Genomic DNA, 15,295 nt, shown 5'->3' with positions numbered 1-15,295 from the left:
CATAGACTTGATGAATTTAAGTAAGATGGACTGAAAACTACCTGAATTGGTAGTCTTAGATGGATTATGAACTATGTCTCAAAGACCATGTTAGTGCAACAGCTGCTAGTATTAATACCACAAGCTAGCTGCTAGTATTAATTACCAAGATCAAGACTAGGCTCAGTACTGCTTACCATCTACATTAATGATTTGTGTAATGTGACATAACACACCCTTGGCAAGGTTGTAGATGACAAAATCAGGGGGAGTGGTTGGCACACTAGTGAGTTGTGCTGCCATTCTGAAGGTATCCAGCATGTCTGGGGAATTAGCTGAGAGGAATCCCATCAAGTTCAAGAAAGGAAAATGTAAACTCCTGCTTATGAGAAGAGTGAAGCACAAGCACATACACCAGCCAACTGAATACAAAGTAGCTTGGCAGAAAAGGACTTGGAGTCCTGGTAGGCAAGTTGACTCTAAGTCACCCATGTGGTCTTGCATCGAAGAAGAGTCCCTCTATTAGGGACAGCACTGTCAGTAGATTGAGATGATTCTTCCCTCTACTGGCAAGAAACATTTAGAGTTTTGAGCCCAGTTATGGACTCCCCAGTATTTCAAGAGAAACAGTAAAAAGACACAAAAAGGATTAAAAGCCTGGACTCTCTGATGTGCAAGGAGAAGCTAACAGAGCTGCAGTTGCTTAGCAAGGAAAAGATAAAGGGAAATCTTATCAATGTGTATAAACAGCTGATCAGAGAAAGTAAAGAAGATTGAGCTAAATGCCTCAGTCATGTCCAGCAACAGGACAAGAAGCAATGAACAGAGACTGAAATACAGAAAATTTCATTTCAACATAATCTTTTTTTCACTGTGGGTGGCTGGACACTGAAGCAGACTTTCCATAAAGGCCTCCATTAGACTAGACTATTTACAGACTCTGAGCTCAACTATTTTGTGATTCTGAAAATCTATCAGCCATGGATTCAATAGTCAATTTAATATAGATCTACCTTACCAAATTGCAAGAAGATGGTATTATTAAATGATATTTAACACCATTTTACAAGTGATGTTAAGTATAATGATACATAATTAATACTAAAAACTGATCTCTAAAACAGCCAATGGAAACTCCTGGTGTTAATACCCAGCTGCAGAAACTTAGCACTTTACCTGGATCAAAGCCAAGGGTTTTTCTCTGCTCCTAATAAGAGCAGCTTCTTGCTGGCGCTCTTCCTCTACAATAGATGCAAACATGACAGGTGCCATGACAGGAGAGTTAGTTGGTGATGTTGCCAACCAAGGACTGCAAAAAAGCAGAAGACATTATGAGACAACCTTGAGAACAAGGTCAGCATGACAGAGAGAAAACAAATTCTGGAATTTAAGTGAGTCAAACTTACTTATGGCTCTCTAGCTGAGGAGAATCCAAAACGTGGCCTTCTGGACCTGGGCTACTTCGAGCCACAAATCTGGAAAAAGGAAGGAAAGGAGGGTGGAAGTCACTAACAATGGATTTTCCTTAATCATAATTGATTACAAATTCAAAGTAGCTAATTATAAATTTGTATCTTTCTTTTTTTTTTTTTTTTTTTTTTTCCCCAGAAGATAGGCATTATAAAGTAATGCTGAGTTTGTCTTTAAATGTGATACTGTGACATGAGGAGACACTGATACTCCTTTCTGAATGCCAGAACTTACTGGATTTTCAGTTTGAACACTAACTCCAGCATTTCCTAACATTTGAGCATTTGAACAAAAGCACTTAAAAATAATATAGATAGATTGATAGAGATATACAAAACTGATATATAGATATAGATATATTTAAACCTGTAAAATATTCAATCAAGTTATGCATTGACAGAATGCACTGTAAATCTGTTTGGAATTCACATGGAAAGAACATGGCTTCAAGACAGAAAAATCCTGCGTTCAAATTAAATATTTCATGTAAAAAGAGCCAGTACTACAATAGCACTAGCAAATTATTTCCTCAAGTATAAGCCCAGAAAATATGGACTTCCAGTGTATGTCCTGCAACCACCCATATTCATATGAACAGCATGTAACTAGAATTAACTGGATCAGAAAAAAATCCTGAAATAACAATAAAGAATTGCCAAGAAGGAAGACATTTTATCCCATTCTAAGATGTTAATCTGTCTACAAAAATAAGTCAGAATTGGTATATTCTATACCTTAAGACACAGTGTATTTGACAAAATAATCCTACATCAATAAAACAAGAGAGACCTACTTTTGTTATTTAATCTCTCCCTTTGGCAACTTTTGCAATTTCCATAACTCTAAAAAGTTTTATAACATACTATGAAATGCTAACAGACTTTTTTGAATTATTCTATGGCATTGAAAAAATTCTAATGGTGTTGGTATTTCAATAAATCAGTCTCAATTTTCTTTATGGCTTTGGTAATCCTCCGTAAGTGGCCACAAACACTTGGAAAGGGGGAAACATCTACAGAAAGCTATCTAATAAGAGAATTCCAGTAACTACTAAGTTCTCTGCCTGGAATTATTTCCCCCACTACGCAACTCCAAGGACAACAAGAACCATGATTTGTACTGCTAAGCAATGAAGGCAGGATCTCAAAAAACCTGAAAAGGAACATCCATTACCAAAAACAACATTTCAGTGAACCATGCCCAGCTTTTTGTCACAAAATGTAATCTTGTCCACCAAACAGCCGTCTACTCAAAGAGTAGAACAAACAAATGTTAACATCTGCCAAGGCGTAACAGTGGACTTTCAAAATAAGCTCTTTGCAGTGTCACTCCCATGAATCAAACCCAGCAGATCCACCTTCTGCCAGCTCATATTGCTTTTCTGTTTCCACTGGAAAAATACAGTTCATATGAGTCAAGATGAGACTTTGCCTCCATTTTAAGTAATGGTGATCATATCAGACACTAAAAAGAAAGTCAGTGCAACAACGTATGGAGAAAAAACCAAGAAAGTACAGTTCTTTCCAAATTGGCTGTTTCTGGGTAATCTTTATTCCAGAATTGACCCACGAATCAACAACTCCATGACAAGAGTGATCAAATCTGCTTTACCACTGTCCACATTGATCATCCATCCATAGAGCTGCCAGTTTCCTTTCACTTGACATTACTAATTTGCAATGCTTTTTCCATGAGGATCAAAGAATACTTGGGGAAAAAGGGTTGAAAAAAAGTTGAGTTTTTGTTTGTTTTTAATCTTCTGTCAGAAAAAAAAAAAAAGGGCAGCTTAGAAAATCCTGTTTTGCTGAACAAAAGTATCAGGTCATAACAGATAAGCATGATAAATCTGGAAATTCTGTAAGGAGCTAAGTGCCACAAAGCTTTTTTTTTTTTTTAAATGAATTTCCCATACCTTTCATTTCTAGCTTACTTATATTGCAGCCACATTATTTATAATTTTTGAGAGTAAGTTAGCTAAAAGAATATCATCATAAGTTAACGTTAATGGATATAATAAGCAGTGATGTTCAAACTAACAAACAAAATTAGGAAATTCTATTAACTTCTCAAAGAATAAACAGCATGACTGTGGTACAAAGCAAAGGGAAAGAAAATTCAGTCCAAAGAAAAAGGCTGAAGGGCAACTAGTTAAGCTAAGCATTTTTCAGCTTGAAAAGAAAAAGAAGAATCCAAGGTGTACTGATTATGACAATGAATCAGAAGTACATCACTGGAAAAAAAAAAAAAGAATGTTGTGCAACTTGGTTCAATTTGGAACAACCAATTCTGTCACCATATACCACACTGGATGAAGCTTATTTGGAAGATCTTTCATTTTCATCTTTTACATTCAAGAACGATGAATCTAAATTATCATGCATGCAGAGAAGAACAATTTCTCATAACAATTAGAGAAAGCTAAACATTATACCCATCTTCAAGAAGGACATGGGGAACTACAGTCTGATCAGTGTCACTTCAAACCTTATAAAGTTTGTGGAACAAATCCTTCTCTAAGTCATTTCGGGATTCATCAACTACTGGCAAATTCTGTCTGAACAACATAACTACCTTCTACAATAGGATGACTGGCTCTGCAGACAAACAGAGAGCAAAGAAAATCACTTCATTTGCCTTTCGCTAGACAAGTCTTTATACTCAGCCTGCACATACAGTGTATCCTTATAATCAGTCTGAAAAGCATGGACAAGGTATATGGACTACAAGATGGATGGTTCTGGATGAACTGTATAAAGCTCAACTGGGAACCAACTATTGGTGATGGGCCTTAAGAATTGATATAATATTTAATGTCTTCACCAATTATTTGGTGGTCGGATAGAATGTATTCTCAGCAAGGTCACAAGTAGATGGGGACAGGCTGGGGGTGCACATGCTGGATGCTGGGTTGCCATTTAGAAGGACCTCAAGAAGCTGGAAAAATGGGAAAACAAGGCAAATGTGAAGTCTCATATTTGAAAGAGAGTATCCCAATACAGCAGTACAAGACAGAGGATAACTGGCTAGAAGGCAGCCTTGCAGAAAAGGACTCATGTAGTCCTGGTAGGCAGCAAGTCTAAGATGAATCAGTATGTGTCCTTGCAGCAAAGGCCAAAAGCATACTAGTCTGTACTAGCAAAAGCATAGCCATACAGTCAAAAGAAATTACTCTTCCCTTCTGTGTTGTATGTATGAGACTACATACAGAGTGTTGTATTTGTGCCCCTCAATACAAGAAAGATGTTGGCATGCTGGAAAATATCCTGTACAAGCACCACCGAAATTAGGGACACGTGACAGAAAGAACCAAAACCAACATATGCTTGCAAAGAGGAGGTCTTGTTGCTTTCAACTGTAACTGGAAGTTCGTTGAGGCCCTGGAGCGTGTTCAAAGAAGGGCAACAAGGCTGGTGAGGGGTCTGGAGCACAGGCCTTATGAGGAGCGGCTGAGGGAGCTGGGATTGTTCAGTCTGGAGAAGAAGAGGCTCAGGGAAGACCTTATTGCTCTCTATAACTACCTGAAGGGAGGTTGTAGCGAGCTGGGGGTTGGCCTCTTCTCCCGTATAACTGGTGATAGGACTAGAGGGAATGGTTTCAAGCTGTGCCAGGGAAGACTTAGGCTGGATATTAGGAAATACTACTTCTCTGAAAGGGTGGTCAGGCGCTGGAATGGGCTGCCCAGGGAGGTGGTGGAATCCCCTTCCCTGGAGGTGTTCAAGGAACATTTGGATGTTGTGTTGAGGGATATGGTTTAGCGAGAACCATTGGTGATAGGTGGATGGTTGGACTGGATGATCTTATAGGTCTTTTCCAACCTTAGTGATTCTGTTATTCTGTGAAAAAAGACGCGGCAACCATTTCCTTAGTGGTGCATATGGAGTAAGAAGTGATAGGCACAAACTGCTAAACGGGAAATCCCAGTTAGGTATAGAAAAAAAATCTACCATAAAGATGATCATACCCTTGAACGTGTTGCCTAGAAAGGCTGAGGTATCTACACCCTTGGAAATATCACAAGTCAGTTGGACCAGGTCCTGAGCAACATGATCTAGCTAGAGCTGTGTTGAACAGGAGGCCTGCCAACAGCATCTAAATTATTCTTCAGTTTCAACAATGGGACCACTTATGTCTGAAGTCTAGATAAACCAGCTTCCAGTTTTTATTTCAGATAGTAAAGACCATAAGAGAATAAAAAACACGAAAGAATCAGAAAAGGAAGAACAGACAATAGGAAAAGGCATCAGGTTTTCTGCTGTCTTGTTCATTTAACTAAGAGCATGTCTGTACATCTTAGTGAGTGTCTTTATTCTGATGTCGTTTCTCTACTTCATCTCTTTCTCCAACTCCTCTTGCAACGCTCACCTAACTGCACATTTGATAATAACCTGCATCCCTCCAGCCATTTGAAAGAAACTCTCTCCTCCCCACCCATAATCCAAAGAGCTCACAGCACCACTGGAAACTAATCCACACAGATTGTTTCATTTAACCAACCTGTTTGAGTATAGACAAAAAGATTGTTTTCCAGAGCAGGAAGGAAAAACAAAAAAACAATACACTCACAGACTTTCCCTAGCTGCAATGAATAGTTCCAGTGTCACAGCACACTCTAGCGTTCAATTAAAAGACAAGTTGAAGTACCTGTGTCATCTACCTCAATTTAAGTGAGGCTTTAAAATGTAGGAAACACCACATATTTTGAAGCTGTTTGTGCATATGTACATTTGTGTTCCTTGCAAGATATTTATTCCAGATGCTAAATCAATTGCAGATATTTCAACATGCTAGCTTAATTCCTCAGCTGGCATCAAAATAAATAGGAGAAGCAGAACAGAGGGGAAATGAAAAACAAAGATATACAGAAAAATGGAAAAAAAAAGCCTAACAATACAGAACTTGGAAAGATAGAAGTCTAGAAAATTAAAGACTGATGCAGAGAAGTAAGTGCATGGAAATAAACAAGCCAAATATCATCAGTACTGAACTAGCCTGATTAACTCAGTTGGCTGAACTTGCCATGACTCCTGCCCAGACACTGTGATGTCCTAGCACTTAACTTCCCAATGTTTCTTGAGAATTTCTTCACTTGAAGCCATTTCAGGTCTACTGCCTCAAAGATCTAATAACTGCTGTAAGAAAAAAAACACTGGTCTCCTGCAGAACCTCTTGGGCTTTGCTGTGCCATTTGACTCATGTACTAGCTATTAGCTCAATATTAGCCATGCCAAATCCAGGCCATTCCCATGCAAAACCAGAGAGATGCGTTTCCACTAAGACTCTTTACTGCTCCCTAGAGTAACGCAATAAAGACAATCTGGGCAGCCACAAAAAGAGTCAAGTCACGTCAGGCCTATGTTTTTAGCTTGAACTGTGAGCTATACACACACAGCTGTGCAGCGTAACTCCCAAGACTAAGTTGTCCCTGGAAACAATGCAGCCACATCCACTTGGCCCAGCTTTTGAGCTGATGTGCCTCTGGACCCAATCCAGTTCACATCTCCACATTCATGACATTTTTCATCTGCAGAAACTGGAAGACGACAATGTATGGAATCATGTTTATACACCCCTTCCAATGCAAAAAAAAAAAAAAAGTTTAATTATTTCACATTTTATCCAAAAGAAAAAAAGAAAGAAAGCTGACACAGTAGTTGTGCAAGTTTCTTCAGAATCCCATCAGTAGGCCTGACATTTGGAGACAAGGATTGCTTATGCTTTACAAACATTCAATTTCCTTTCCTTAAAAAGGAAGAGGAAAGAGAGTGGATAATGAATCTTTACTGAAACAGCTCTTGATGGCTGCTGGCAAAAGTCAGACCTTGCTGTGACAAAAGCTGTCAGTCAAAGAATAAAACTAGCTCAAAGTAGAAACCTTAATCCTAACTCCAGATAGATGAGCCTCGATTATTTATACCTAACAGAAAGAAATAAGCATCTTTAGAGACAGTTCAAAACAACCTGAAATGGCTCTGGAAGTGCCCTTTTTTTCTGACTGATGATAGACAATCTAGTCATGCAGCCTCCCACTAGTTTAATATATCATTTTCAGGCAGCTAACATATTATGCCTGGAATCAGCTCAAAGAATCCAGTTTAGAGCCTGCAGACAGGCCAGACTGAACAGACTAGACAGAGCAAAGCAAAAGGAAATTAAGTGACTTTATGGAGATCAGAGACCACGTGACAAAACTAGTAAAAGCATCCAGTGCACGTTCCTCTATCACCAGCCCACACTCTCTCTCATGTGATCAAAAGTTTCGCTATTTTACTAGAAACTATATTGATAATACCAGTTATTTCTGCACATTTGTATAAGTGCATCTCCACTCACCACAGCTGCCTCAGCTTTATTTCTGTTGCTGAAGGATATTTCCGTTACACTTGCCAAATCCCTCTTCTCTCCTCTAACATCATTTCCCACATATTTCTTTAATTCTCCATTCTTTTTTGCTCTTTAACTACCAATATGGCACATACTACTTTCATTATAGAGAATCATCACTTTCTATACAATTGAGCAACCAAGAGGGAGGCCCAGCAGAACCATCTTTTCCTTCTTGCACAGCCCATTTTTGGAGTGGGACAGAACAGAGGTTCTTTAAAAAGTAAAGAAAGGAGAGAGTTATAATGTGTACCTGGGACCATCATACACCAAAAGGCTCTGCAAATTCCTCTCCCTTTAGTCAAGATGTTGGTGACACAGTTATTTGTAAGAAAGAGCCATGAGAAGGCACAGGGGGACTGCCCCTCCTCACTGATTCTAATCCTGACTTCTAGACCGCAGAATCATAGAATGGCCTGGGTTGAAAAGGACCACAATGATCATCTAGTTCCATACCCCCTGCTACGTGCAGGGTCGCCAACCACCAGACCAGGCTGCCCAGAGCCACATCCAGTCTGGCCTTGGGATGGCCAAGCCACATCCAGCCTTGGCCTCTAGGGATGGGGCATCCACAACCTCCTTGGGCAACTTGTTCCCTCTATGTGAAAAATTTCCTCCTAATATCTAACCTAAACCTCCCCTGTCTCAGTTTAAAAACATGGACACAGTACTCCAGGTGAGGCCTCACAAGAGCTGAGTAGAGGAGGACAATCACCTCACTCTCCCTGCTGGCCACCCCTTTTTTAATGCAGCCCTGAACACAGCTGGCCGTCCAAGCTGCATCTGAGCTCATCCCTCCCTCACCCTTACAGATTTGTCTGTAGTCACTGACTGTGGCTCATGCTGGTCACCAGCAGAGAGACTGCTGTGGTCACCTCACTCTGGCACAGCAGGGGTGTGCCCTGCCAGCCTTGCTGCCACCTGACCCCACCAGTATGATAGAGCATTCAGACTTTGTGGCTTCTAGACGGCAGGTAGGAAAGTCAGTAAGAATTTCAAGCCCGCTGTCTCTTAAATATATTTTAAATGCCTAGTGTTTAAAATTCCTGATGATAGAGCAAAGAGATGCAGGAAGATGACAACTTGGTCATAAATACTTTCAGAAATTAGGCTGAGATTTATTTCCTCTCAGCTTAGATAGTAATTCTAATCCCAACACACAGATTTTATTGGAGATAGCAGAATGCAGGGACAAAACAATTCAACAGAAGAACAATGTACATCTAGTTATTATACTGCAATTCATATAGACCTCAAAACAGGTCATTTCTGTCCCTAGAATTATAGTATCCTACTAGTTACAATATAAAAACATAAATGATACATAAATATTTCAGTAAGCCTTTTAGATTGTTTAGGTGCAATTTTTCATGGAACGAATCAGCTTGTAAAACAACTCAGATTAGGGACTGTTCTTTGTTTGAATAAATGGATTTTATTCACCTACTGGCTACAGAAAAACACTCTTAAGCAAAACTCATGCATGTCATATCTGAATCCTTGAAGATATTTTTCTAACTTATGCAGAAATAAGGTGTTTTCTATGTTTATACATACGTATAGACACATAGATACACAACCATTTTGTTAGTAGTCAGAAGTATTTGTGTTCATGTGTGTATATATATATATATATATATATATATATATGCCCACATATACTTTAAACTATAAACATAAAATTAGCAGTGGCATTATATTCCTTAAGTCTACTTCACTTCCTATTTGCAATAGTATTCCACTTATGAAATCCTATTAATATTAAAACACCATTAGAAGAATACTTTAAGGATTTAAAAAGGAAAAAAAAGCAATTTCATACTTTCAGGTTCTGGCATAAGAGTTACTATTCACAATTAGGAAAAGACTGCTCTCCTACCTTGTGGTGCTTTGGACTGCTGAATCCTCAGCTCCTTTACATCCAGCTCTCTTGATAGCAGTACCAGGCAAATTATTTGCACTCATGTATTTTTCTTCCTCCATTACAAGATCACGGAATGATTTTGGCAAAGCAGAATGCAATGAAGATGACCTTTTGAATAAATAAGCAATTAAAAACACACATATACACACACATAAATCCTCTTTAGACCTCATCCCTTCAAATACACCACTTTGGGACAAAAAGATAAACACCAGATATATTTCAGACTTTGACAAAAATTGGCAGACAGCTGCTAAGCAGAACCAAGACAGTGAATGAGTCACTTGTACCTACTTGAGGTTCTAAAAATCCCCTAATCCACAGTGAAATTCACAGAACTGATATGCTTAGTTTTCTTTTACTTGCTTAAGTATAATGTACACTGGTACTGAACTAGAGCCTGCATATTATCTTTCAAAACAAAACAGAATGAAAATACATCAATTTAGAATAATAAATGGTATGAACACTTTCAAAATCTTTATTTACAGGAATCAAGGTAGTTGCCCCTCAGTTTTGTTCCTGCCCATCATGACTTCAGATTTAATTCTCCATAAATTTACCTACATTTAACTTTACTAACCATCTATTTACAGTATGCCAATTATTAGAAATACGTACTAGAATAACAGGTCTGTTCGTCATGCACTCAGAAGGTAACAGATCAATTATAAATACTACTGAAGTAGAACAAGCTACCTATACAATGTTTACTAACTGCACAGCTACCACAAGGAGAGGTGCATTTGAAGTCAAAGATGCTCAAACTGTATCAGTGCAGTATAAAATTTACCAAGCATCAGGGAAATAAAATGTAACAACAGAAGTATCTGAATGCTATATAATCTGAATCATACACTAGAATACCCAGCATTAAGGGCCTTTTTTTTTTTTTTTTTTTTAAATGTTTTTCTTACTGCTTGAGCAGCGCTGTAGGCATATAAAGGAATGGAAGCCACTAGATGGAACTTGGAGTCATTCTATGCATCCTCCATTCCAACTATCAGCTGACTTAAAAGAACCATGGAAAGTGTTTTACCGGACCTTCCCCAAGCTTATTACACCAAGCAGGCAAATAGCTCTCTTGGGATCTGCCATCATGGAAGCCTCTGCTGCTAACAGTTTAATAGCCTATCGGTCTTCATGAAAATTCTGTACTGAAATCAGATTCACCAGCAACCCAGAACAAAAAAAAACAAACAAACCCACGCCATGAACAACAACAACAAAAAAAAAAAACAATGCAATTGTGCCGTTCTTAAAGACTCTGATCCTATCCAAAACAATAGGGATAGCATAAAATGGTTTAGCTTAAACCATTACAAATTTTCTTAAGAGTAACAACTCTAAGCTTGCTTGATACAGTCATACCTATTTAATATGTAACATTTAAATATAATTTAAACATTATACATTGAAAAAATGGAAGAGGAAGAAGTTTTTCTAATCTATAAATGCAAAATATCCAAGTGTCCAGTTCCAAAACAGCTGTTGATGTTTCACAATAAGGTAAAATATCAACAAACTGAATACCTAAGCATTAAAAAAAACACATCATATATATGAATTCTCAAGGAAGGCTTTAAATTTATACTTCCATTCTTGAAAATTCTCTGGAGTTTAAAAAACAAAAACAAAACACAACAAAAACAAGAAGCCTTACCATTCATGATCAAAGTTTGGAGAACTAATAAGGTCAATACATATCAAATACCTAACTTCTTGTACTTCATATTCCCCAAGAATTATTTTTTGTCTGCTAGTCTCCTTTTTATTTGTTGGGTTTTTTCCTCCTTTATTTCCACCATTCTTCACAGGAGGTAGCATAGCTTCAGACAACTCCTCAACTATGAAACTGGAGGTTGCTTTTGGTGGAAAAGTTGGGCATGGTGTACAATATACTGTGCATTAGTCAACCAAGAAAGAGTCGGAAGGCCCCACACCCTTCTGGCAAGTGTTCTCACTGCACATCCAAGATGAATATCTTATTTCATTGGAACGCAAGTTCTATGGCTTTGACTGTATTGCATGCATGGAAACCTCCTTCTATTGCCAGAAGGACTCTAACAGTCCTTAGTGAACGTACAGACTAGATCTTTGCAAATACGACATTAGAGGAGTAACACTCTTCTATTTTACATAGAAAAACTGCTTCAAACAACTGATGGCTTGCCTTCTATAGCTTGAAGTCTCTTCAACAAATGCTGTTTTACAGCAGCAATGCTTAATTTAAAATATTTATTTACCTCCCACTTTTCTAGAATTCTGGAGCTACCGGCAGTTCCCAGATCAGCAGCCAGAACATTGCTGAGAAACATACAGAATCGTGCATGGTGACCACACAAGCAACAGCCTGGATTCCATCCTCCTGATGTATACTCTGGCACTTCCATTTAAGATTGTGTAACACAGTAAAGCCCAGCCACTTTCAAGAACTGTTTAATGAAAAGCTCAAGAATACAATATATTTTCTGGACAGATCTATCCAAGTATGCTCAAAAAAAAAAATATATATATATATATATATATATATATATATATATATAAAATCAGTCTATATTTGCTTTTTAACTGTAAGGAAAAGTTCACAGGCATTTAGTAGCTTAAAAGTAAATAACACCCAATAAGTAAAGAATTAGCCATAAGAGAACAGATCTATAGTTTGAATAGTTAGCACAGCCTAACAAGATCTCCAACTAAGGAAATTACACTCCATATTTTTATACATATTTTATCATCTTCTCTTACTATCTTATTTTCCGTATTCAGAAGAAAATACTCTAGAGGCATCTATCAACACGATTAAATTAATCAGTACAAATACGTCTAATGACTCACCTATCTTATACCATAAATTAGGACTCAAGGAACAAAAAACACTTCTGAAGATATTCAGATAACTAGATAAACTCCTCAAAACGTCCTCCAAAGCCTACTTCAGGTTTTGTTGTATCTATCAGTTGTGTACGAAGGAGAGAAGAGAAAGACAGACAACCAAACAGATACCATCCTGTGTTATCTCACAGCTTCCTTCCTTGGCACCCAAAATATTGTAAAGCTTTACGCTTCATTTTGTTTATGTTACAAAAATTGAAAGTGATATTTAAGATGACTCATTGAAACTGCCCTTGAAACACCTACAGCAGCAATCACTGACATAAGAGCAAGCCATGGCAAGGGATGTTTGGTGAATTTCCTTTGAGGACTTCAGGCAAAAGCCACTGATACAGAGGAAAGGTCCCTGCCCTTGCTGGATGCATGAGGAGAAGAACTGACTCATGCAAATCCCAGTCCGTATAATTAACAGCCACACTGATTTCATACATCAGCATGGATGCCCCCAGTGCCACCCATCAGGTGGTGCACAAGTGGTTGACTTTCCTTCCACACCAGCCACTGATGGTCCAGTATTGAATGTGGAGGTTGGTGGCCCTGCATGTGGCAGGGGGTTGGAGATTCATGATCCCTGAGGTCCCTTCCAACCCTGGCCATTCTGTGATTCTGTAATGGGTATAAAGGCAGTGGATTTTTAAGGACACATGAACTGATATGTAAATGAGCATGAGTGACCTGTGTACACTGTCACTGCAGATGTTAGCTTATACATTGTTTACTCATAAGTATAATAACGTTAGTAGTAAGACTAAAACCAGTGGCTAAAATACACTGCTGTAGCGATATATCCCTGTAACTGTAAATTGGACACCAGAAGTACACAGAATATAATTTTTTTTCTAATAATCAACTCATGATAAACAGATGCCTACAAAGATTTCTTGCCCCTGCTTTCATAAATTCTTGGTGGAATTCTAGCCATCACAGATATTTCTTCTTTAAGTAAATAAATATATTAAATTCACATGGCTCCTCGCTACTTGTTCAGTTATACTTCTAAGATTTCATCCTGTACCAACTCAAATTGTGAAAAAGAAATCTTAAATGAGACAAGCTGCAACCTTTCACTGCTGTAAGCCCAGATTATAAATAATTGTTTTGTTTAATACAGTGATATTTATGTAAACATTTTAATTGTGTGAAATCTGCACTAAAAATCATTTTAAACACATTACACTCCAAAAGAACCCTTAACACTAGTATTTATCAGTCACTCTGTAACAAAATCATTTTAGCCCTTCCTTCCAGGAAGGACTTTTTTTTTTTTTCTTTTTGACAAAGAAGAGCAGCATTCCTAATGGTTATTAATAATCTCCTCCTGACTGTTCCAAAGCTTGTGTTTTACCTTCTTTTTCTATATATCACTTGGATACTACCTGCAAACACCACATTACACACAGGCAAAAGCCAGATGGGACAGTGCCTACTGACTCACCTGTAGTAGAACTTTAAACAACTGCTAAACTGCAACCACTGCATGTCCCCATCCCCAATGGGCTTACTATGAAACATAGATACAAACATCATTATTCTTTTTAATGAACAGAAGCTAGGTCACTTATGGTAGAAATTGCTTCTAAGAAATTATTTAAGGAAAAAAAAAAATCCAAAACTGAGAAGTGATTTTTAAAATGTAACATACCATGCATTTCCTAGCTTCACAACTTTCGTAGGTGTGGGTGGTATGGTTATAAGTGGAGTAGGCTCTGTGCTGGTAGTTACTGACCCATTATCTTTTGCTGCCAGTGCAATCATTTTCCTTTGCTTCTGAGAAAGCTTAATTCCATGAGAAGCCATTCTGCTGTGAATTGATATTGCAAAGAGACATGTGAGATCAGTGTCCTTTCAGATGACTTGCCTTTAACCCTGAACACTAAACAGAGAAATATTCCTTTCCTAGACCAAAATACTGTTTTAAACGCAGTGACTATGGGCCAGGGCTGGGCTGGATGGTTGGGAAGCAAAAAGAAGGATCAAAAAGAATCAATGACAGAAAGAAGCCATGAAACTATCCCTTACTGATTCCTATAAATGAAAATATGCAGAATAGAAAAAAGTCTCTAAGAGAGGTCTACCACCAGATGAAGACTACTTTTTAGTTTTGCCACTGTTTTTTTTTTTGTTTGTTTGTTTTAAAGAGACTATCTGAAACTTGCTTCCTGAAGCCAAAAATATTCTTGCCTAGAAATGTATACAACAGAATATAGTCATTATTTTCTACTTAGTGATTTGTTTTTTAAGCTATTTTGATTCTTCATTCTCAGCTATTGGGTTTACAGCTTCAGAATCTACCTGGAGAACAACCCTTCACAAGGAAAATAAAAAAAAACAAACCAAATTTTTTCTTCAAATTTACCCTAAGCATTTATTACTGACTAGATACCATATTTCTCTCTTATGAAATACAGAAATTGATCAAAGCATTCCAGGACTATTTTCATGGCTCTCTTTTACAAGAACATTACACTTTAAAGGTGCAGAAGTTATGCTGAAGTTATCTCCTGTTCTCTTCTATGTGTCACCATTTAATAAGCATCTGGTTTAATTCACTGTCTCCTAAGAACTTCTATTTCTTTCACTATATTTTAGAGGTAATTTTCAAAGCAAGAACCACCCTTGCTTCTGACTGAGCAAGAACTATGAATA

General features: G+C 37.8%; 1 protein-coding gene across 6 annotated transcripts in view; it reads right to left on the bottom strand.

The window, feature by feature from the left end:
- Positions 1-15,295, bottom strand: part of IBTK (inhibitor of Bruton tyrosine kinase) — a 66,922-nt gene that overhangs the window by 12,794 nt on the left and 38,833 nt on the right. For 4 of the 6 annotated variants that reach the window (XR_016464458.1, XM_031611249.2, XM_090136091.1 and 1 more), the window contains 4 exons: positions 14,292-14,450; positions 9,710-9,862; positions 1,386-1,454; positions 1,156-1,288 (listed from right to left, as the gene is read on the bottom strand). Coding sequence is in view for 5 of the 6 variants with exons in the window: in XM_031611249.2 (XP_031467109.2) it covers positions 1,156-1,288; positions 1,386-1,454; positions 9,710-9,862; positions 14,292-14,450 (514 nt within the window). In the remaining variant the exon portion in view is untranslated. The remainder of the gene's footprint in view (positions 1-1,155; positions 1,289-1,385; positions 1,455-9,709; positions 9,863-14,291; positions 14,451-15,295) is intronic. The other 2 variants (XM_031611250.2, XM_090136092.1) reach the window with 2 other exon arrangements.

Source organism: Phasianus colchicus, chromosome 2 (genome assembly GCF_987193195.1).
Source record: "Phasianus colchicus chromosome 2, bPhaCol1.hap1.1, whole genome shotgun sequence".
Lineage (NCBI taxonomy): Eukaryota > Metazoa > Chordata > Aves > Galliformes > Phasianidae > Phasianus > Phasianus colchicus.
Note: the sequence above shows the minus strand (reverse complement) of the source record. Positions and strands in the feature narration are given on the sequence as shown.